Source organism: Aedes albopictus, chromosome 1 (genome assembly GCF_035046485.1).
Source record: "Aedes albopictus strain Foshan chromosome 1, AalbF5, whole genome shotgun sequence".
NCBI lineage: Eukaryota > Metazoa > Arthropoda > Insecta > Diptera > Culicidae > Aedes > Aedes albopictus.
The window spans coordinates 160,455,781-160,480,477 of NC_085136.1; the positions used below are offsets into that span (position 1 = coordinate 160,455,781).

The 24,697-nt window shown below is 40.9% G+C and overlaps 3 protein-coding genes across 3 annotated transcripts in view; 2 read left to right on the plus strand and 1 right to left on the minus strand.

Annotated features, from left to right (window-relative positions):
• The window catches only part of LOC109427706 (pre-mRNA-splicing factor ATP-dependent RNA helicase PRP16), a 102,876-nt gene extending 101,246 nt beyond the window's left edge, over window positions 1–1,630 (plus strand). Inside the window, exon 6 of the mRNA XM_019703290.3 lies at window positions 1,497–1,630. The gene's annotated coding sequence lies outside the window, so the exon portion shown is untranslated. The remainder of the gene's footprint in view (window positions 1–1,496) is intronic.
• On the plus strand, window positions 1,610–12,528 carry LOC109427701 (protein trapped in endoderm-1). Its single transcript, XM_062855946.1, has 5 exons — window positions 1,610–1,642; window positions 1,705–1,908; window positions 1,979–2,181; window positions 12,121–12,357; window positions 12,423–12,528. Exons 1-5 carry the CDS (start codon window positions 1,610–1,612, stop codon window positions 12,526–12,528), a joined length of 783 nt encoding a protein of 260 aa, XP_062711930.1.
• Window positions 12,529–12,630: 102 nt separating this feature from the next.
• LOC109431380 (dual specificity mitogen-activated protein kinase kinase 6) lies at window positions 12,631–24,474 on the minus strand. Its single transcript, XM_019707592.3, has 7 exons — window positions 24,190–24,474; window positions 23,947–24,112; window positions 14,277–14,667; window positions 14,077–14,209; window positions 13,617–13,697; window positions 13,430–13,551; window positions 12,631–13,367 (listed from the first exon to the last, which is right to left on the minus strand). The coding sequence occupies exons 2-7, from the start codon at window positions 24,012–24,014 to the stop codon at window positions 13,158–13,160; spliced, it is 1,005 nt and encodes a 334-aa protein (XP_019563137.3). The 5' UTR covers window positions 24,015–24,112; window positions 24,190–24,474; the 3' UTR covers window positions 12,631–13,157.
• Window positions 24,475–24,697: the final 223 nt, after the last annotated feature.

Here is a 24,697-nt window from a genome sequence, read left to right on the forward strand (position 1 = left end):
ATTTTATTCAAAAAATCGAATCCCACTTGAGACTTTAATATCTCGACACTTAATTTTCCAATTGAGTTTAAACTTTGCCAAAATGTTTATTACTCATGCTGCTGCAGCATGGCACATACTTTTCTGGTATTAAAAACGATATACCATATGTGAACAGTGATTTTGTATATATTTTCAATTTTCAGCAATCGGAAAATTCACCTCTTTTAACACCTGGCCGATTTTCTATAAAATAAAACTATTTTTATTCGATTCAAAAATGATCACTATAATGAAAGATGGTGTACTGAACAATGAAGCAATGGTGATTAAATTTGAACTACGCGTCTTCTTTTTATAGCCTTGTAAAGTTGTCCGTTTTATAAATTGAACAGTCCTTACATTCACGATTTTTGTCATTGAAAAATAGGTTTCGGAGATCCTCGATACCCGCTTTACTTCGGTGATCACGTCAAATAAACCTATACCACCTCAAGACCTCCAATACGATATGAAATTTAATCCATGTGCTCTGTAAGCGCCTGGATCTGATCAATGCAATAAATTCATGGAATTATTATGCAGAATACTCTATAGAGCTGCAAAACGTAAGCAGACAGCTGTATTCGGTTTGTTTGGATGTTGTAGGATATCCAATTCAATATAACTTTGCAGCTTTTGACAGTATTTTTTAACTGTTTCGGAACATTACAAGATTTTCAAAATGTCCTGAAGTTCAGGACTTTTAGGTTCCGCCAAATCTACCACAATCGCCATTGAATCTAACTTAGAGGTTATCGGTCATTGTTATCCAAGGTTCTCCGAAATGTTACGAGTAAATCTTTCTGAGGTTGTACGATATTTATGGTAGGCGCAGTATCATAACGTCCGAGGCCATAAAGTCCCAGGACTTTATGGCGCATTTTTTCGGGGCATAACGTTCGAACTTGCAGATACGCCACGAAGTCCAAGGAAAGAAGGCACATAGAATATTTTGACGCATCCAAACTTTTGGACGCTATTTCGCAAATAAAAGCGACCTAATGTCCGGGACTGTATGGCCTCGGACGTTGTGATCCGGCCCCATGCAAAATGTCCTGGAATTCAGGACTTTCAAGGTCTATAGAATCTACCGCAATCACCATGCAACCTACGTTAGCGGTTATCGATCATTGCTATCCATGGTACTCCGAAATGTTACGAAAACATCTGTTTGAAGTTGTATGATATTGTAAGATATGCAAAATGTCCTGCAGTTCAAAACTTTCAAGATCTACAAAATCTACCGCAATCTACGTTAGCGGTTATCGACCATTTTTATCCATGGTACTCCGAAATATTATGAGTAAATCTTTCTGAGGTTGTACGATATTGTAAGGTATGCAACATGTCCTGGAATTCGTGACTTCATAAATGCAACAAAATCTACCTACCAAATGTAATATGAATAATGACACCACAGAGCGCTTTAAACTAATATGAACTAATTAATTATTTTACGAAATGTATAATTACAGGAAATCTCCTCACAATCACAGCGCTCCTCAAATATCACAAACTACGGAAGCATCCAACGACAGCGTTCGTGCTTTCGCTTAGCATATCAGATCTCTTTTTCTGTGCAGTTAATATGCCTCTAACGGCAATAAGGTTCCTTAATCAGGTTAGTTTTTATTACCGCGTGAAATTTTATATCAAGTTCTAATCTAATGGTTCTTTTCTCAGCAATGGACACTGGGTGAGGACTTGTGTAAAGTGTTTCCAGTATTCTTCTACGGCAATGTAGCCGTGTCCGTGCTCAGCATGGTTGGCCTCACCATCAATCGGTATACGCTGATTCTACACCCTAGTCGATATTCTAAGATCTACACTCCACTAAGTTTATGTTTCCAACTGTTTGCCATATGGGCATTTTCGTTCGGCATTATGGTGCGTATGGCATTGGTTTATTAGTTTTTATGTATCTTTAATGTTCTCTTTCTCCTTTTTGTTCCTATAGCTACTTCCATTATTCGAAATCTGGGGCACGCTGGGCCTCGACGAGGAAACATTCTCCTGTACGATCCTGAAGAGAAATGACACATCACCAAAGAAATTCATCTTCCTGTTCGGGGTTCTGGTTCCCTGCATAATCATATCGATATCTTATTCGTGTATATTCTACACGGTACACAAACAGCGAGCAAAGCTGAAGGCACACAGGTAATTACAGTTGATAAGTAAAATGTTAAAAACAAAGTTAAGTAGACAGGTATGTTAATGGCTACATCATAGCGTTGAACGTATAATAGAGTTCCATATTCGTCGATATTGGGACACGTTTCTTCAGTTTTCTCAAACGTGTATAGGAACGTTGAAGAATCCAACAAGTGGTTGATTACACAGTTCGTGTTATACTTGGTGCGCTTTGGGCAGCAGTGACTATATTCCCGGGACCTGACGAGTGAGCCGCGTAGTCGCCGGCTAAGAATAGGACTACTAACCCTAATTCAAGGGGTCAAGTGGAAAAGATGCTCGATCAGTAACGGAGCCTGTGGGGTACCTGGGCACCCCTAACAGTATTTCGTCCCTCACCGCGTTAATGCAGGGTTCTGGCGTGGTAGACGTCTTTTCCCGTGCAACTTGTGGGATTTAAACATGAAAACAAATCAAAATAAAAAAAATCAACAGGGGGTAATGGTAGTGGCGTGACTAACCCTTTCGCAAGAAGTGGGTTGGCGATGTCTCCGTTAAGGAGAAGCGAGGATGAAGGTGCAGGAAGCTGCACACGTATATCCAGCGTAGGAGCTCCGATCCACGCCTTAACAAGAAGGCCGGCAGAGATACTGGACTGAGCGTGGTTGTTGAGGGTCATCAACCAGAAAAGAGAAGGACTGCCCGCAATCGAAGTGGCTAAACAGAAGCTTGGCAAAATCATCGACTTTGCATTCACGCGTGAAGACTGCAGAAGCGGCGGAACCGGTGAAAGCTAAGGTTACGAAGTCTATCCAGACGGAGGCCTTCGCTTTCGCAGGTAATGCAGAAGGTGTGGAGGACGCGACTGCTCGTGACAAGCACTCGCAGATGCGGGTGAGGCAGCCGTCAGGTGAGGAGCTGTCTAGCGGTGCCCACAAAGTCAGGCGAAAACTTACTCCGAAGATCGGCAATAATGCCGGCAAGTCGGACCCCAGCCAGGTAACCCGGAAAGCTGAGAAGGGTGGGCCTGAAAAGGCTGGACCGTCCCGGAAAGATGGGAACAAGGGGTTGCGATCGTTGGTAGGCCCTCAGTAGTCACAGAGTAGGGCAAACCAAGGGGAGGACCCCCTCCTTTGACGAAGGTCGAGCGGCAGAAGAAGAAGACGAAGTCGCAGGTAGAAGTAGCTAGGGACGCCAAACCAAGGCGTAAAAGATTATACTCACGTATAGTATAGCACGTGCCAAACGCGAGAAACGTGACGCGCTCGTCATCAAGGCCGAACAGTCGAAGTACTTGGACGGTTTCAAGGCGATGCGAAGCGACGCCAAGCTCGTGGAGCTGGGAGCCGACATGCGCAGTATCAGACCCGTACTCGTACGGGCGAAATAATCCTGGAGCTCAAGCGCGATAAGGAGCGCAAGTGTGCCGCCCAAAACAGTTTGACGGAAAAGGTCCTTTGTGAAGGGGTAAAGGTCGAGTCCAGCCATTTGTTCGATTTGTACCGGGAAATCCGTGAACAACAGGTATCCAACGGGTGGTCTAAGGTGCCCGGCCTTTAATACAGCCGCAATGAACGAATCACAGTACAGATAACGCAGTTGAATCTGAACCTGTGCGACGCAGCTCAGCAACTGCTTTGTCAGGCGGTTTCTGAGTAGGGAACGGATTTCGCCATCATAGCGGACCCATACCGAGTACCCGACGACAACGGCAATTGGGCGCGGATGGGTCCAGAAAAATGGCGGCGATATAGACGACGGGTGAACACCCCGTCCAGGTGCCTACCTATGAGGGCTTCGTGGTCGACAAAGTAAACGGGGTCTTCTTCTGTAGCTGTTATGCGCCACCGCGATGGCCGCTCGAGCAGTTCACGCAGATGCTGGTCTGTATGACGACCGTGCTAATAGGGCGAATGCCGGTGGTAATAGCGGGTGACTTTAATGCCTGGGCCGCGGAATGGGGAAGCCGTTTCACGAACCAGCGGGGGCAGATTCTGCTAGAGACACTGGCCATACTAGATATCGACCTGGCTAATGTCGGTACCAAGAGTACCTTTAGTCGGAACGGTGCGGTGTCGACAATTGAAGTTACTTTTTGTAGTCGTGGCCTAACAAGTAGTTCGAACTGGAGAGTAGACCTTGGAATAGACGATAGCTACACTCACAGCGACCACCTAGCGGTTCGCTAAAGTATCGACTAGAATGACAGCAGGCAGCGGGTAGAGGAAGAGGCGGCTAGGCCAAGGCTAAGCCCTCGCAGGTGGAAGACATCATACTTCGACGAAGGGGTATTTAGGGAGGCGCTCCGCCGTGAGCGAAACTTAATCGGTTTAGACGGCGACGAGCTGGTAGCGGTGCTTTCACGTGCGTGTGATGCGACCATGCCTAGGCGAGTCCACCATAGAAATGGGAGGCCATCGGCTTACTGGTGGACCGACGCGATTGCGGACCTGCGCCGCGCCTGCCTACGGGCTAGGCGGCGGATGCAGCGAGCACGATCAAAGGAAGAGCGAAACGAACGGCGGGTGGTGTTCGCCACTGCAAAAGCCGCGCTTAAGACCGAGATAAGAACAAGCAAAAAGGTCTCTGTCAGAGTGCCAATACGAACCCGTGGGGTGATGCCTACAGGATCGTTATGGCCAAGACGAGAGGTGTGATGGCTCCTACAGAGCAATCTCCAGAGATGTTGGAGGGAATCATTGAGGGGCTTTTTACCGCGCCATGTTCCTAGTCTTTGGCCTCCTTTCGTACGACAGCCGGAAACTGGGGCTGACGATGAGGAGAGGGTCACCGATGTGGAAATTGCGGAGATAGCAAAGTCCCTTAGCGTAGGTAAGGCCCCATGTCCCGACGGCGTTCCGAAGCTGACCTATAGATTAGATCTGCTATGCAGAAATGCCTGGAAGGATATGTATTTCCCAGAGGTTTGGAAGAAGCAGAACCTGGTTCTATTACCAAAGACGGGGAAATCACCCGGAGACCTGTCGGCATATAGATCAATATGCTTGATCGACACGATGGGGAAGGTATTGGCTCAATTGGTGCAATTGGCTCAACACAAAACTGAGGTGGTGGTTGTGAACAACCGCAAGACGGAGCAGCAAGCGGTAATTCATTCTGAAAAAAGACGATCAAAACCTCTAAGAGCCGTTAGATGACATTTTAGCATATAGGTGTCTTTGGAAGATATGTTCAGAAAAATCTTCTCTGTTTTTATGCATATTCACTGTATGGTAAAACTGTGGGGTGAACCCGAGCAAAAAATATTTTTTTTCAATATATTTTTTTAGAGGGTAGATGTCTTCAGCAAAGTTGTAGAACAAGTAATTTCAAGTAATTTTGCCGAAGACACCATATAGTTTGGACTTTATTTTTAGGGAGAAAATATGAAAGTTTTAAAAAACTACCTCAAAATCAGTTTTTTGAACTTTTCCATGATTGTATCGTAAAATTTCATCGTGATATGTTCTACAAGTTTATAGGTACTACTGGAATACATTATCTTGCCGAAGACACCAACTCTGTAAAATTGAAAATTGCTCCAGTAAACCATTTTTTTGAAAAATTTTCACTATTTTCACTATTGAATATTTTTTGAATAGGCACTTTTTGGCAGCCGTGCTATCAAAATTTCACTACCTCATCATGTCTAGAATAGACCAAAATGACTTAACAATCGGGTCTGATAAGGCACTTTGATTTCGGATGCTACAGGGGATGGCCAAAATGTTTGGGATAGGCAACTTTTTTTTCTCTCACAAAAAAGTTCAGCATGCTATAACTTTTCATAGAGCGCATCAAAAAATCTCAAATTTCGACTGTTTGTCAACCTATTATGTGTGCATCATTGGTACAAATTTGGGCTTGATTGATTAATATTTCGCAAAGTTAGACCCGTTCGGGTAAAACACCTTTTTTTAGACAACGCATTTTTGAGCTGTCATATCTTGGAAACCAGTAAACCGAATTGAATGAAATTTTGAACGTACACTACCAATATGTAAATGCTTCACAAACTATTAAAACATAGATACTTTTTAAACGTTGAAAAAAGTTATCATGGATTGACACTTTTTGGACTTTTCTCGAAAAAATGTAATTTTTTTACATTAATGTGAATAAATTTTAGTGTTGATATCCAAAGATTTTCCACTTCTGTTCTCAAATTATCTACAATCAGATATATTAGAGCCTATTTAGATTGAAGGAAGAACACATTTAATAATTTTTGTGTGGTATTGTAAATTTTACTTATTTTCCTCTATATGGGTAAAAATTTCAACCCGATATAACTTAATTTGCTGTGAGAATATATTACATTTTATAACGTCGTATTGAGTATCAATATATTGTTGATAAATGTTAAAAAATTCATTCAATTTGGTTCACTGGTTTCCGAGTTATGACAGCTCAAAAATGAGTTGTCTAAAAAATAGTGTTTTACGCGAACGGTTCTAACTTCGCGAAAAATTAATCAATCGAGCCCAAATTTGTACCAATGATGCACACATAATAGATTGACAAACAGTCAAAATTTGAGATTTTTTGATGCACTCTATAAAAAGTTACAGCATGTTGAATTTTTTTGTGGGAGAAAAAAAGTTGCCTATCCCAAACATTTTGGCCATCCCCTGTATTTTAATAGTCATTTTTCAAGGGAAATATTCACTAATTTCATAAAAATCATTTAATACAAACTGAAAACTCACGAAAACTTTTCGACATTAATATTTGTTAATCAAAATAGTATTCTTGTTGAAATAGTCTACATTTCTAACACTGTGGTTGACTACATTGAATACCCGACAAAAAATATCGCTTTTTAAAAGATTAGATGAGTTAAAAACTCACTATTGAATATTTTTTGAGTAGGCACTTTTTGGCAGCCGTGCTGTCAAAATTTCTATGGTTCATTATGTCCAGAATAGACCAAAATTGACTTAACAATCGGGTCTGTTAAGGCACTTTGATATCTGAAGGTATTTGAATAGTAATTTTCAAAGAAAATATTCACAAATCTCATACAACCTTTTGATATTATTTTTAGCTCACCCGAGTAGTAATTCTGAATAAAAAAACAAGTTAAATAAATGTAGACTATTTCAACTATTAGTGTCATATATTTTGAACTACAAATTTTGAAAGAGGGAAAAGCCTCCTCAAGTGATTTCCTCATCTACGAAATCTTTCTCAAAAAGGCACAAAACCTTTTTATCTTTTCAAAAAATCGTTATAATATAAACTTAAAAATAAAGGCTCCTCCGGAAAAGTATCCATAATCGAGTCGTGATCTTGATGCGGATTTGTCAAGGGATTAACCAACCCAGTCAACCAGTCATCGTATAAGATGCTGTATAAGATGTTAAAGTGGAGGCGATATGCGTACATTTTACATGCGCTTAAATGGAGGCATGCACCCATATGGCCTCCACTTTATCATCTTATGCAACATCTTATTCGATGATTGGTTGTCTGGGAAGGTAATATGTCTACGACGAAGGAATTTTGAAAATCATGGACAGGAATCGACCTAACGGACGCAGTTCTTGAAAACCGCAAAAAATAAATTTTAAAGAGTACCAAACAGCATAACCAATTTCAATAAAATATCTGTGAAGAATTTTCATCATGGCGTAAGATTTACAACCTAGAATATCTCTAACAGATACTGGCTGTTTCAATGTGTGGGGTATGAACAAAGCTGAGTAGCATTCCCCATGCGTGTATTTCTCCTAGCAAGCATCAGTGACAGCCAGCACCATGACAGGGTCGTCGTCAGTGTGATGCTGCCTCATTGACGAGTGGACTGTTGGCGGAGCAAGTCGCCATCACCGTGGGGTTCCGTATTATGCCAAGTGATTCTACTGCAGTTTGCTAAGATGGCTGGGAACGGATTGTTCCAGTGAGTTGCCCGGTATTCACATTGGCGATCCTGCCAGGAGTGCATCATAATCAATAACAAGTTAATCATAAAATAGGTAGAATCACTTGGCATAAAATAGTGAGAGAAAACAAATCGTTTTGGTGTGTGAAGTGGTGCTGCAAACACAGTGAAGTGGGTGCTGCAATTCTGCGGTTCCTGACGAAAGCTAGAGCGCGGAAAGTTTTTGTTTTTCCAACCGCGTTCTGTTTTAGCCTTGGTTCTAGCACAAACACATGAACAAAGGCGCGGTGACGTGGTTGATTTTTGTTGTCGACTGGTAGCACGCTGTGGATAGGTGGTCGGTCGATGATTGCATGCATGTTTCTTCATGTTCTTGCTCGGCATGGATGGTCGCGCTTTCGTTGATTCCTCGGATCGTACATGCTCGTGTTGTCGCTTGGTTGAACGGTAAATGCAAACAGGTTGATGTGCATGATGGTAGAGGTGTTTGACTATTGTGAATGTTGCCGTAAAATACTCGCGGCGTTGGCTGGTTGGGTTGGTTTTTGCTCGGGTTTTTGGTTGGGCAAACTAATGGCGTGTCGAACCGCCGAAAATTTTTCTGCATAAGGAAAATGCAGGGACGTGTAATGAAAACCGTCCAAGGAAACGGCATTTTTAGATAACCGCCGAAAATTATTCTGCATAAAGAAAATGCAGGGACGTGTAGTGAAAACCGTCCAAGGTAAAGGCGTTGTTGGATAACCGCCGACAATTTTTCTGCATAAGGAAAATGCAGGGACGTGTAATGAAAACCGTCCAAGGTAAAGGCGTTGTTGGATAACCGCCGAAAATTTTTCTGCATAAAGAAAATGCAGGGACGTGTAGTGAAAACCGTCCAAGGTAAAGGCGTTGTTGGATAACCGCCGACAATTTTTCTGAATAAGGAAAATGCAGGGACGTGTAATGAAAACCGTCCAAGGAAACGGCATTTTTGGATAACCGCCGAAAATTATTCTGCATAAAGAAAATGCAGGGACGTGTAGTGAAAACCGTCCAAGATAAAGGCGTTGTTGGATAACCGCCGAAAATTTTTCTGCATAAGGAAAATACAGGGACGTGAAATGAAATCCGTCCAAGAAAATGGCGTTATTGAAAAACTGCCGAAAATTGTTTGCATCAGGAAAATGCAGCGATGTGTAAAGAAACCCGTCTAAGGAAATGGCGTTGCATGATAACTGCCGAAAGCTGTGCGTGAGAAAAATGCAGGGACGTGTAATGAAAACCGCCTAGAAAAATTGCATATCGTAAAACAGTTTAAAATTCGAAGTACGCAATGAAAACATATCTACTGAAAATATGTTGTAGAACCTCTTTCGAACTCGTTTTGTAGAATCTATTTTCGTATAATGAAGGACATTTGTGTGTTATATATGGTCCATCTGTACCATCACATTGAAACTTTGAAAATGGAGTTGTATGATATACGGAATCTTTAGTCTGATAAATCTCAAATTCGTTAATCTCTTGTTTTTTTCTTTTTTGACACATAATTCTTACAAAATATGTTCGTTTTCGTTGAATGCGTCGAATTTTCGCAATCGTGAATAACGATTGATTTGAGTGAGAGAAAAACAGGGCCGGCTACATAACGAGACGTGCGCTTGAAGGAGAGAAGACGCATCACCCAACTGCGTGTGTTGTAGTTATGTTTATTGGAGCTCGGCAAAACCCCATAGATGATCTGCTAACCGATTGCAAGTTATCAATCAAATGATATGGGTTCGATATTAACAAAAGTGCGTTTACTAAACAAAAAGTAAATGTGGCCATTCGTCTTAATTCTTGTATCTTGAAGTGTATCTTGTTGCATTGGTGCCATAAGGATGAAGAGAACGAAATTGAGGGTTTGAGCGTAAAAATAACAAGCCTGCTAGTAAGAAAACTTTTCTTTTCGGAGAAGAGGGAGAATGTGGGGTATGAACAAAGCTGAGTAGCATTCCCCATGCGTGTATTTCTCCTAGCAAGCATCAGTGACAGCCAGCACCATGACAGGGTCGTCGTCAGTGTGATGCTGCCTCATTGACGAGTGGACTGTTGGCGGAGCAAGTCGCCATCACCGTGGGGTTCCGTATTATGCCAAGTGATTCTACTGCAGTTTGCTAAGATGGCTGGGAACGGATTGTTCCAGTGAGTTGCCCGGTATTCACATTAATGTGATGTAATGTTTCACTCGTTTTATTTTATTTTTCTATTTTCAATACAAAACTTGTAGAGGCATTCATTATATTGTCGCCTTTTTAGTTTTTTAACCGAAGTTATAATGTTAACATAGCAAATGAACAGAAATGTTATCATTGTTTTAGTTAATTGATTAATGTTTGTATTTTAACATAAACAAATGCATTGGGAATTACAATAAAAAATTAGATAAAAAACACAGTTTTTAAATAGTGTTAAAAATCCATCTAAAAATTAAAAGCAATATTTTTTATCGTGTATTTAATGTAAAGTCAACCACAGTGTTAGAAATGTAGACTATTTCAACAAGAATACTATTTGGATTAACAAATATTAATGTCGAAAAGGTTTCGTGAGTTTTCAGTTTGTATTAAATGATTTGTATGAAATTTGTGAATATTTCCTTTGAAAAATGACTATTAAAATAGCATCAGAAATCAAAGTGCCATATCAGACCCGATTGTTAAGTCATTTTTGGTCTATTCTAGACATGATAAAGCATTGAAATTTTGATAGCACGGCTGCCAAAAAGTGCCTATTCAAAAAATATTCAATAGTGAAAATAGTGGAAATTTTTCAAACAAATTGGTTTACTGGAGTAATTTTCAATTTTACAGAGTTGGTGTCTTCGGCAAGATAGTGCATTCCAGTAGTATCTACAAACATGTAGAACATATCACATATTTTACAATATAATCATGGAAAAGTTCAAAAAACTGATTTTGAGGTTGTTTTTTAAAACTTTCATATTTTCTCCCAAAAGATGAAGTCCAAGCTATATGATGTCTTCAGCAAAGATACTTGAAATTGCTTGTTCTACAACTTTGCTGAAGACATCTACGCTCTAAAAAAATATATTGAAAAAATTTTTTTTTTTGCTCGGGTTCACCCTACAGTTTTACCATACAGTGAATATGCATCAAAATAGAGAAGATTTTTCTGAACACATCTTCCAAAGACACCTATATGCTAAAATGTCATCTAACGGCTCTTAGAGGTTTTGATCGTCTTTTTTCAGAATGATCCCACTGTGCGTCCATAGTAAGGTATGTCTTGGCTTCGAACACGGCGTGCCGAAAGTTACCGTGGTAAACTAGAGAGTACTTATAGGCTGATGTGCCTGAGGGTTGCAAGTGCGTACCGTACCGTGTCACACGATGCGGTCTGCGTCATCAATGGTATGGTGCCTATCGGTATCCTTATCAGGGAAGACATAAAGTGCTTCGAAATACGCGGCACAAGAGGCATACGCAGGACTGCCAGGTTGGCTTCTAGGGGGGACCTAGGTCCTTTCAGGCCCTGTTTCCGACAGTATCTACATACATCGTTATCGTCATCGTCTACAGTCATACGGGTCCTCCAGAATGTCCGGTTTGTGCTGCTTCAGAGAAAACGATGGAACACGTTTTGTTCGTGTCCGCGTTTTCGCATAATGCGTGACCGCATGCTTGCCACATGCAAGGAGGACACAAATCCGGACAATCTTGTCCAGAGAATGTGCAGGGATGAGTTTGACTGGAATATCGTTACGGCTATCACCCACATCGTCTTGGAGCTACAGAGGAGGTGGCGGTGGTGGCCAACCGCGCGAGTTACGGAAGGGTAAGAGATGGTCACCAACCCCAGACTACCTGGACCTTTGCCACCAAGCTATGTTTTAGTAAGTGTTCCCGCAGGCGTAGAATTCGTAAACCATTTTGTGTTTTGTTCTTGCGACCCTGCATTCGTCTCTTGTCCGTCACTCAATGGCCCGCATTTTTTCAGTTTTATTTAAAACTTATTTAGCGTAATACTCTATATCTCAGTTTACAAACTCTTTGCCCACACTTTCATTAAAACTTGTTTTCCCTTTTCTCCCACAGTAGCAACTCCTCTGGACGAATCGAGTCCTTCTTCCGCAGCAAGGAAGACTGTCGGCTAACGCTGACGTTGCTGACAATCTACGTATGCTTCCTGGTTTGCTTCCTGCCGCTGATGCTTGCCAACGTGATCGACGACGACGGTTCGTACGCCAATCTGCACGTGTTCGCTTCCGTGCTGGCGTGGATGTCGGCCGTCATCAATCCGTTCATCTATGCCATCGGAAGTCAGAACTACAGGTGAGATTTGGGTCGAAAAAGTAAACTGAGGCTGTAACTAATTGATCAATTTCTCTTTCATCCAGGCACGCCTATACCAAACTCCTTTCCGAACTGTGCTTCTGGAAGACGAACGTCGAACTGCGATCGTTCGACGAAGTGAACAAATCTCGGACGGTAGACCATTTATAGCACACCTTGGTGATAATTTATGCAGCGATAAAAAGACTTAGCTTTAACGAACGGAACCAACAAGGCAGGGTTTGGATGTGAAATTGAACAGAAAGAACTCCATTTCGTGAAAGGTCGATGCTTGGGTTTATTTTTTTTATCGATTGATTAAACAATTAAAACGATTTTTTGTTTCCTTAGCATTACCTACAAATGAAAACATAAGAAATGTGGTCAAATGAACCAATTTGTACGAAATACTTTCAATAAATGTTCAATCAAAATATAAAACGACCGTAAAATTATTTCAATCGGAAGCCTGTAATTAGGCAATTCCAAATATAAAGATTTACTTTTTTATTGAGAGGGAAGGCATCCTTTCATTCAACATAAAACCGTCCATTTTTTTTTCACAATTATTGCTGCAGTTATGTGAGTCAAGAAACTCCACATCGCAGTTTTACGGATGGACTTCCTTGAACCGAAGTAGAACATTATGGCATATTAGTTGTGGCTAAGATTGTTAGGTAGATCATTCCGGACTTTAGGATGGTTGTAATTTGTTGTTTTTCAGACGCGATTCTTAAATGTCTAATAAAAAATCCTAACTAAATGTGTATATTACTGGTTTATCACTAGGATCCTCCGGATCAAACCGTGGCAGCCAAATCTAGTATCTCGCTAACGAACGATGCGACATCCGTCGTCTTTTCCGTGTGCTCTTGGATGAACGGATGGTTTAACAACTGATCGTAATTGTACCGATCCTGATATTTCTTCTGCAGGCAAGCGATGATGAAGTTTTTGAAAACTTCCGTGAAGTCATCGGATTTTAGTCGTGGCGGGTCATCTTTGACAACCTATGGTAGAAAAGACGGCAAATATAGTGTCAACTTACAAATCGACGAGGTCTGAAACTCACTTGTTTCAACTGCTCGAAGGGAGAACCCCATGAACTATACGGGAAAGTCCCGGTGGCCATTTCAATCATACTGATACCCAGCGACCACACATCAGATTTAATGTTGTACTCTCCAGGATTGCCTAAAGTAACAAGAAACAAACAGTTTTAATAATTCTACAGGGCAAAAGTGCCGTTGGAAACAAACCTTGAGGATCTATCCTCTCTGGAGCCATGTATGGCTTGCATCCAGCGTCAATCGTTTTGGCCACTGAGTCAACTAAGTATCCTGTAAAGAAAAACGTGAACAAATGTGTCGTGAATAAGGATAAAACTGTGTCGAAAATGTGAGGTAAGGTCGAGACTTTCCAAATTTAGCGTATCGTATATTTTATTCTATGCCACATAGCATGCTCCCTATGCGCCACCTTCAAAACGCAATTCAAGTTTTGATTCGTGAACATGAACATGAAATTTTGCCATGTTTATAACTTTCGTCGGAGTTTCAACGACTATTTTCTATCGATTTGTTGAAATTTTACAATAATTTCGCTTGATTTGCAAGTAATGACAAAAAGCTGCACATTATGCCCCGCCTATCTCTATGTATCATCTGAATGAAACTAGTTCAAAATGCAAACTAATAATTTAGCAGAGTGCTCACTCACCTGAAATACCAAAGTCACACATTTTAACATCTCCTTGCCTATTGATCAGTATGTTGGACGGTTTGACATCTCTGTGAATAACGCGTAGCTTAGTGTAGAGATAATTAAGTGCATTAACAACTGCGACCGCGATCTGCAATTAAACGATCGAGTCAATTCCACCATTCACACGCACCCCGATCCCAAAAAGCGCACGATACCTTTCCGAGAATATCCTCGGGCATCTTTCGCCCATTTTTGAACACGATCGGGTAGAACTTATCTATACTGGTGTCCATCACTTCCATGCAAATCCAAACGTCGCCCTCGCGGAACAAAGCCCCGTAGAAGTGGACCGTGTACTGGCAGTCACTGGCACGCATCGAAATATCCAAATCCATCAGCAGTCGTTTCTGCTCCTGCGTTTGGCCCGTTGCCGTGATCCGCTTGACGGCCATAATGGTGTTGGTCTGTTTGTGGCGCATCTTTTCCACTATCCCGTAGGCGCCCCGTCCAAGATCGCATATTTTTTCTAAGTTGTCCGCTTCGACCACGAATGTGTTGCTACCGATCGTTATAGTGGCCGTTTTGTCCAGATTCCTGGGAGGGGTTCTGTAATGATACATAAAAAAATATCACATGAGAGAAATTAACAAGGATAACTTAATTAACAATATTAGTTTAAAATTAATTTAAATTGAATTATTCAATGTTATTTAAAACTGTTGCTATGGGACAATTAACGAGACTTGATATTCAATATGGAAAGAATGTGCGTTTAACAAATACAAGTGTATCAAACAATTGTCCGTACAGAAATTTTTTTGTCAAAACAATATTCATTCAAATGTTCATAACTTTTTTATGCGTCAATCAGAAACGCTGAAATTTCGACCAATCATGAATAATATATTCACGCTCCATTGATAAAATTTTGAGCGAGATCGAATATTTTTTCTGGAAGTTATAAAACTTTTAGTAAAACTTATGAGATGTTTGAAAACATTTTTAAAACATCATAGGTATCTTAATTTGTACTCGATGATTTTTTTTCAATTTTTTTTGTGTTACATCTTATACCTAAGGCTTTCACATGCAGCTATGTTTGGGGTTTTATATTAGCATTAGCATTAAGCAAGTCGCACAAATTCGTAGGTGGTACAGTCCTAGACCGCTGTTATGAGGGTTGCCTTCTTCCCGTCCGTTACCAAAGCACAGAAATTTGGGGCATTACATCTTATTGTTTTTATATTTTTATTTTTACAGTGGTGTCTATAGTAAAAATATGGTTCTAAATAGTACTGGTACAATACAACGTTCGGTTTTTCTACTGTATATTTTATTCGGGTTCTTAGCTCTTTCCCTCGTTGCCAAGTAGAGCGCTCAAGTAAAATTCCCTCTTTTTCCGCAAGTAATTTTGACAACTGATCCAGTATGGGGAGAAACGTTATGTTGGCAAAGCGTTGCGGATGATTCGACCTTAATTTTTTGAACGTTGCTTAGGGATTGAAGCACACTAATTGTAAAAATTTAGCTATGTGGCCGTCTTGCCCCGATAGAGTGGCCATCTTGCCCCATACGGCAAAAATTCTATGTCGAAAGTAGCATTTTTCAAATGAATTTATTTTGCATTCGTAGTGCACAATAAAATGCTTTTTAGTGTTAAGAAGACATGAAACAAAGGGAATGAGTGTCAAATAGCCATATTCTAATGAAAGTATATGCTTCCAAGGCACCTAAGCTTAGGGTGGCCATCTTGCCCCACAACCCCCAATGTTGCAGAAAGACTTCTACGATGCCGCAATTTCCTCCACTTGGATCCTCGTAACAACCGATATGGACAGCATGATCTCATTAGGTTTATGATTGTAAACTATAATAATGTATTTGAACAATTTGATTTTAAGTGATGTGCTTCGTAAGATTTTTTGTTATTTTTTGTTTTATAATGTTAGCTTTAATTAATTTTATTCTGTGATTATTATTTCACGGCTTTTCGGGCCCGTATGAAGTTGATCACCAATATTAACTTCTTTTCCCGATCAGCCTAGATAGCTGTGTAGTGTCGGTAGCGGTTAGTTCAACTGGCTAAGAATAGCACTACGGACCGCCTGTTCCAGTGGTAGGAATCCACTAATCAGGTGACCCCTAATTCATGGTGTTATGCGGCTTTACGCTTACCGTGCCTAGGGATGAATGGTTAGGGGGGTCTTATAAAAACCTAATCGCAAACGGAGCCTGTGGAGTACCAGGGCACCCTCCACAATATTTGCCCTTACTGTGCTAACCGGAGCAATAGCGCGGTGGACCTTGTGTTTCTCCGAGACAATCAGCTGCCCTTCTTCAATCTCATACTTGAGGCAGAATAAGGGCGGGATTATGAAGATGTTATTAATTAGTTTAGATTTTCACCTATATGGTTTCGCATTATGCGTTTTACACAGTGTATTCTGTGAATCCTCGCCTTTGGCGCACTCAAATCGATACCGTTCTGGCTTTATTGTTGCTGTTCTTTTTTGTGCTGTGATTGTTAAGAGTTTAATCTTGCCTAGTTTGGGTAGTGGCTACAGTTAGGATAGCTCAGATCAATCTGCAGCACAAAAGAACAGCAACGATCAATCTTTGTAGACTTATGCAAAATGGTACAGCCCAAGTGGCGTTAGTCCAAGAACCTTACTTACGTAAGGGGAATTTCTATTTAGGAAACCTTGTGAATTCGGTGTTTGCTACTTTCAGTAAAAATGAAATGGCAAACTCACGTGTCATGCCTCGAGCATGTGTGCTTGTCAACAACGCAATCGTTGCTACACTCATCTCTGAACTAACTACCAGAGATGTATGTGCTATCACAATAGATGTATCTGTTGGAAACCTCAACAGGAAATGCGTTTATTGTTCGGTTTATTTACCGCATGATGAACCATCCCCTACAGATGCTTTCAAGCAAGTCATTGCATACTGCACTTCAAAAGGCCTTCCGCTAATTGTTGGTAGTGATGCTAATGCTCACCATATAATCTGGGGCAGCTCAGACATCAATTTGAGAGGCTCCAGTTTGATGGAATACTTAAGTAGTACAGATCTTGGATTACTTAACATAGGCAACCGCCCAACCTTTATGGTATCTGGTAGAGAGGAAGTGTTAGACATAACGCTTTGCTCTAGCAGAATTAGTCATGAGCTGACCAATTGGCATGTGTCAGATGAAGAATCTTTATCTGACCATCGTTACATCTTGTTTGAACATGTGAATGTTACTTCGCAAGCTTTGCGTTTCAGGAATCCCCGGTCAACCAACTGGGATCTCTTTACCGATTTGGTTGCAGCCAAATTTCATGGATACTCACCATCAATTGACACTCCAAGTGATTTAGATGATGCCGTTGATACTACAACGGGCTTCATCATGGAAGCTTTTGAAGAAGCTTGCCCTCTGCGGTCTGTGAAGACCACAAGAGGAACCCCTTGGTGGAACTCCGATCTGGCGAAGCTCAGGAAACAGTGTAGAAAGAGTTGGAACAGACGACGTTCGGCTGGATCGGAGGCTTTCAGGTCGGCTCGCAAGGCCTCCCAGAAAGCTCTTCGGTCTGCTGAACGATCCGGCTGGAAAAACCTTTGTACAAATGTTTCCAGTCTGAGTGAAGCCAGTCGATTGAACAAAATCCTTGCAAAATCTAAGGATTTTCAAGTGAACGAACTTCGTTTGCCAAATGGTGATTTCACTTCCTCTGATGAGGAAGTTTTAGAATGTTTATTCAGTACGCACTTCCCCGGATGTGTGGATATTACATCTTCGGATGAACCTGATGTCTTTTCTTGTAGTTATGATTCTTTAGCTTCGGCTCGGAGTAGGGTAGAAGCTTCAGTTTTGGCCAGGCCGGAGTTTTGGCCATAGTGCGGTATTCAGCCTGTTACGATCTAAATCGGCATAAATTTATTTTTTACTAGCAGATTCTTTTTTTTTTTTTTTTTGAAGAGTGACCAGGTGGAGCTGCAGGACAGCTGATAGCAAAGCCTGGACCCTTTCCCAACTTTCCCCCTACTAGGACCAATACTCACGATGGACTAGACGATGTCGTCAACTTGAGCAAAGTTTGTAGTAATTAGCATTGAGTCGTAGTAGTTTTTAAAAATACTGTTTTTAACTTTTCCCATCGCACTAGTGTTTTGATCGAATGGAAGCTCCATAGATGATTTGATTAAATTGAACAATATTTCAATAATCGAAAATCTCCGAGGTCACTGGACAACATTCAGAGATAAAAAAGGCGTCTATGTCTATGTTAACACGCCTTCAGAGTCCTATTCTTAAGAAATATACAAAGAACAAAAAGAAAAAAAATGTGTCGTAGCTAATTTTTAAAGATTTGATATTTCTGAAAATTATTCGAAGACAGCTACCAGAGCTAGCGTTTTTAGCCAATATGGGCAACTAGTTTTTCTGACAGCTTCCCCAAACAATAATCAGATAATATCCTCAGTTATTTTATAATACATTCTGAAAATTATTTCAAGCTGATTACCAATAGTGTCAATAATCGATGTTAGTCATTGACAGCACCAGCATCATCCCCAAATAACTCTCATATTAGTGTTAGATAACACTTTTTGAGCTTCCATTCGATATTGTAAAAATATTTGTCAAACCCTATTTGTCAAAATATAGTCAATAATGTATCAAATTGTGTTTCTAATTTCGCTAGTCGTCTTCTGCATATCTGTGATCATCTCAGTCCAAAGTAATATTATATCCATCGTAACCCTTTACAATGTCAACCGTCCTAAGTCCTAACTAAATTCCTGTTTTTTTGATCAGTGAAATAATACCGTCTAAGATATAAAAACAAAAAAGTTCAGTCAACTGATTTTTGTCAAAAATAAAAATGATAATGATTATTTGTCAACTTTTATAAATTCACAAAACCCATAAAAATAAGAAATACAAATACAAACTCCTATAATCAACAGTTTTATCTTTACCTAATCAGTCCATAATTTTCTAATTGTAATGAATCTAATCTGTAAGGCTGTAAGTCAACTTATCCTAGCGTCCCCTGTCCTGTGTACTAACGAATTCAAGTAACGAATGATGTAACGCAGAGACCTCCTCTACCCACTCTTGCGTTACGTTAAATTTAATAATTATTGTTAAATTTGAGAAAATTCAAAAAATGCAAAGATTAGGTATATGCAAGCTGAATTATAATTTGTTTTTGACTTGTGATAAATGCACAACGGATACTCCTTTGGTTCCCATTAACACTTACGGCGATTCCTTCACTTGCGCTCAACTCGTAAACTAGATATATCTAGCTCAAAGTCCAAGCGGTGGTGAATGAACTGGCGCTAAAGTGCTAATGGGTTAAGCCCTCCCATCGCGTCAAGATCGAATATCCAGGGGGAGGGTTATTTTTTACTAGCAGATTCTAATATAATATGATGATTACAGCTGTGAAAACCATACATTTTGATTAAAAACTGGAAGAAAGAATATTTTTTCTTAAAAAATCAGCTCCCATATATCTATTTTGGCCAGGGTGCTTCTAATTTGGCCACTCCCATAAGAAATACACGTGATTGGCCAAAATAGAAACCAAAGCTGAGAATATGGCCAAAACTGCGGCAATGCTTCTATTTTGGCCAGTGCCACTTTTAATACGAAAATCAAGTATTAGCTTGATTTCTGCATTTTTCTAATAAAGTATAGATCAAAACCTTTCATTTAACATATTGATTGTTTTCATAGCATTATTGATTATTTTTATAAAAATGATTTCCCTTAGACTGGCCAAAACCGATGCCCGCACCCTATCATAACTTTAGAATCGATTGAATGGGCACTTAATAGCTTTGCTCCTTTCAAATCTCCTGGGGCAGATGGGATTTATCCTATTTTGCTTCAGAAGGGATTTGATCATTTCAAACATGTTTTGAAACAACTACTTGTTTGCAGTTTTGCTACAGGGTATATTCCCAAATCCTGGCGGGATATTACTGTGAAGTTTATTCCGAAAGTGGGTCGCGCGTCGTATGAAGAAGCAAAGAGCTTCAGACCTATCAGTTTGACCTCTTTTCTTCTGAAATGCTTAGAACGCATAGTCGATCATCACATCCGTGATGTTCATCTGGCCAATGTGCCTCTTCATGTGAACCAACATGCTTACCAATCTGGAAAGTCCACTGTGACTCTTTTACACAAAGTTGTTTACGATATCGAGAAGGCATTCGCTCAAAAGCAATCCTGCTTGGGTGTTTTCTTAGATATCGAGGGTGCCTTTGACAACGTGCCTTTCGATGCCATATTGGAAGCCGCACGGGGTCATGGTATATCTCCAATGATTTCCAATTGGATTCACCAAATGCTCAAAAACCGACATCTCTTCTCGACATTGCGTCAAGCGGCGATTAGGAAATTGAGTGTTTGTGGATGCCCCCAAGGGGGAGTCTTATCACCACTTTTATGGAATCTCGTAGCAGATACGCTATTGAGGCAACTCAATAATAGCGGTTTTCCTACTTATGGTTTTGCCGACGACTACCTAACATTGTTCGTCGGTATGTGCATCAGCACCCTTTTCGACCTGATGCAAAACGCTCTTCAGATAGTTGAGGGTTGGTGTCGCCAATATGGCCTTTCGGTAAATCCGAGTAAAACATCTATTGTTCTTTTCACGGAAAAGCGAAACCGTAATGGTGTTCGAACTTTACGTCTCTTTGATTCTGAAATCAATGTGACTGAACAGGTAAAGTACGTTGGAGTCATTCTTGATTCCAAGCTTTCCTGGACACCTCATGTTGAGTTCAGAATCAAGAAAGCTTGTATGGCCTTCGGGTAATGCCGGCGAACCTTTGGTACAACTTGGGGTCTAAAACCCAAGTGTATCAAATGGATCTACACAACTGTTGTTCGGCCAATATTGGCCTATGGATGCCTTGTGTGGTGGCAAAAGGGCGAAGTGAGAACGGTCCAATCAAATTTAGGCCATCACCAAAGGATGTGCTTAATGGCGATGTCTGGAGCGTTCTCTTCAACTCCCACGGCAGCGCTCGAAGTCTTCTTTGACGATGCCCCACTACACATTCATCTCAAACAAGAAGCACTTTCTTGCACTTACCGCCTATGGGTACTCGGTTTACTAGAGGAAACTCCTGTGAACCGCAGTTCAACACACACCTCGTTGTTTCCACTTTTGGTGAACTGGGACAAAGTTGTCCTTGCTCCAAGTGATCTTACAATTATTTTATAAATAATTTTCCATATAGGACATTTTCCACGAAATTCCCTTCCCGGGAAGAGTGGACATCTGGTTATCTGGAGAGAAGTATTTCAGACGGCATCGTATGTTACACTGATGGCTCCCTTCTCGAAGGTCGAGCAGGTGCTGGTGTTTATTCTTGTGAGCTAAGGCTGTATCAGTCTTATTCACTTGGCAGACACTGCACCGTTTTTCAGGCCGAAATCTTTGCTCTTATGAGCGGAGTGCAATCAGCACTTCAGCAGCACGTAATGGGCAAAGTAATATACTTCTGTTCAGATAGCCAGGCTGCTATTAAAGCACTTGCTTCGGCTAACTCCAGGTCGAAGATAGTTATCGCTTGTCGAACTCAAAATGAGGAGCTGAATTCAGCAAACGCTGTTCACCTTGTATGGGTACCTGGCCATTCTTCCATCGCTGGAAATGAATTGGCTGATGAGTTAGCTCGCACTGGAGCATCACATGACTTCATTGGCCCTGAGCCAGCTATTCCGGTATCCAAGTGTTGGGTGAAGCTTCGGATTGACACCTGGGCTGCCACTCAGCACAAACAATACTGGAATAGTTTGGAGTCATGTCGTCAAACAAAATTGTATTGTACTGAGCCACCTCTAGGGGTGGCAAAGTATCTAACAAATCTGTCAAAGCAGAATTGCAGCATGCTGGTCAAAGCATTGACTGGCCACTGCCGACTCAGTTATCACATGGCAAATATTCAGCAAGCTGATTCATTTGCATGTGATAGCTGTGAATCCGATTATGGAACTTCGTATCATTTAATATGTAACTGTCCAGTTTTTGCGCAATTGCGTTTCCGAGTACTCGGGAAACACTTATTAAGTGAAACTGACTTCAGAAACCTGAATCTCCAGGACGTTCTGTTGTTCTTGACTCGCTGTGGTAAAGAGCTATAGGCTCTCTTTACGCTTTATGCATTATAACAGTGCCCTTTTCAGGGCGCTGTTTGAACCCATTGTGGCACGCTTATGCGTTATTACAGTGTCCTTTTCAAGACGCTATGTGGACCCATTGTGATACGTTTTTGCCGAGTATGACGATCCTATTCCCTTACCTGTCCTTTCCCATGTCCTATCCTTTTTCCTTCCCTTCTCCGTCAGGTAAATGATGAATAGGCTCGTGTTCATGGCGATGGCATAAATTTCCCGAATGGAGGAGAACGTGCCTCTAGAGCCGACCTACTGATACCTGATACCTGCCCCACAACCCCCAATGTTGCAGAAAGACTTCTACGATGCCGCAATTTCCTCCACTTGGATCCTCGTAACAACCGATATGGACAGCATGATCCCATTGATTGTGCTACTTTTCCCCGAATGCCGGTTCCCCGAATGTCGTTTCCCCGAACGCCGATTCCCCGAATGGCCCGTTTCCCCGAAAGCCAGTTCCCCGAATGACCCGTTTCCCCGAAATATATTGCATTCTTGTTCGAAATGGTCACTTGCCACATGTTCGTGTCCTGAGAACTAGGTTATTCAAAGATATTCTACCATAGTTGGACAGGTCGTAGGTACCAATTTGGTTCTACAAAGAACGAGCAGCGATTGAAAGAAGGAGTCATATTACCATTCTTCATTCAGCAGGGTTACAGCTGGTTTGAGGAGCAATAAAACTTGAAAGAACCTCCTATAAAATAAAGAAGGGTGTGATTCGGGGAAATGGGTCATTCGGGGAAAAGTACCATTCGGGGAATCGGCATTCGGGGAATCGGCGTTCGGGGAAACGACATTCGGGGAATCGACATTCGGGGAAAAGTAGCACAACCGATCCCATTAGGTTTATGATTGTAAACTATAATAATGTATTTGAACAATTTGATTTTAAGTGATGTGCTTCGTAAGATTTTTTGTTATTTTTTTGTTTTATAATGTTAGCTTTAATTAATTTTATTCTGTGATTATATTTATTTATACTTATTTTGACGTGTTATATGTGTGAAAAGATGCGGGTTTTTATGCCTGATTGAGGCTTTTCCCAGCCACACTTCATTAAGACCCGAGTAGGTTAGATGAAGATATATAATAAATAAATAAATAAATCAGATGTTTTTCGCAAGGAAAATGCTCATCCAGGACGACTGTTTCAAAACTGAGATTTCAAAAGGGAGGTTACACTGGGGAGAAGTTCTTTGGCAATAATGCTCCTCACAGAGTTGGAAGCATTGAAGAACTTGATAAGAGAATCATTCTGCGATGCCAGAAACCGTAAATATAGGAACAGCCTAATGTGGCTCTTGGTGCTCCGAATGCTGTCTTTCTGGCTGAGCAATCGGGGAGAGTTGGGACATCTGGGATTTTAGATGCCCTCGGGAGTGATGGGAAGTCTTGTTCGTCCTGAGATTTGCATCCCGGAGGAAGGTTTTGCGAGTTTTTTATCAACGTGGTTTGGGGATCACTACTGGGCAGATTCCGAGGTTTTTTGTTGGGTAGGATCTCTGAAGCCTGATCCGTTTTCTCGCTGCACCCGTGTTGCGTGTTGCATACACAGATGCTCTATGTCAAGGGAAGGTAATGAATGAAGTGGAAGTGTTTTCCGAGCATTTGACTAAGCAGCAGTTTTAAGTCCCAATGGAAATGCATATAACATTATAATTACATATAATTAGTAAGGTACTTACACCGGACTCGAATTGGAGGCCTTATCCATTTGGATCTTTAGCCCGGGGCCTTTGTTCCGCCGATTCATTCTAGCTGCTGGCTGGCGTTCAAGGTTATGCTCCCAATAGTGTCAATCGGAGGCTTTGCGCAAGCCAAATTACGGGCAATCGCTAAACTGATTAAAAACTGTAAGGAAATCAATTTATATCATACATTAACCGCGTATCATATCGACAATAGCGCTTATTTACATAATAACATACCTCTGCAATCGAAAATCCACTTTAGGTAGCGTTTTGACGGATTAAGCAACAACACAAAATATTACACGGGCAATCGGAAAACGAATTATCTCGGACAAGGACACAAGCAAAACTCGTTTCACATCACTATAACTATTGGACAACGCAGTCTCTCACTGGAACACGACAATTTTAGCCAAAAACTTTTGAAAAACCTGAATAAATTTTCGAATAACAAGAGATAATTGAAAATTTGGATGCAAAATGGTCTGCAATCCCTTTAAAAACCAAAATGGGTGGTGAGTTTATGTTTCTGTCAAAAGAAAAAAAAAACTTCGCACCTGAGAAATTCACCACGATGAAGGGGGTTCTACTTTAACCGGCCATTTCAAATCAGCACACAAAAAATGGAAAACAGACAAACGGACGTGAAAGCTGAAAATGTACATTGGGAAACGTCCATAAATTACGTAATGCTTTTAGGGGGGAGGGGTATTCAGTAAAGTGTGACAACTCATACAAAAATTTC

Excerpts from the sequence above, each read along its gene's own strand:
- LOC109427701 (XM_062855946.1), top strand. The coding sequence starts at position 1,610 with ATGCCTCTAACGGCAATAAGGTTCCTTAATCAG. Across the intron at positions 1,909-1,978 it reads CATTTTCGTTCGGCATTATG|CTACTTCCATTATTCGAAAT; the intron begins GTGCGTATGGCA and ends TTGTTCCTATAG. Across the intron at positions 2,182-12,120 it reads GCAAAGCTGAAGGCACACAG|TAGCAACTCCTCTGGACGAA; the intron begins GTAATTACAGTT and ends TTTCTCCCACAG.
- LOC109431380 (XM_019707592.3), bottom strand. The coding sequence starts at position 24,014 with ATGAATCGGCGGAACAAAGGCCCCGGGCTAAAGATCCAAATGGATAAG. Across the intron at positions 13,552-13,616 it reads AGAGAGGATAGATCCTCAAG|GCAATCCTGGAGAGTACAAC; the intron begins GTTTGTTTCCAA and ends TTGTTACTTTAG. Across the intron at positions 13,368-13,429 it reads CCTTCGAGCAGTTGAAACAA|GTTGTCAAAGATGACCCGCC; the intron begins GTGAGTTTCAGA and ends TTTCTACCATAG.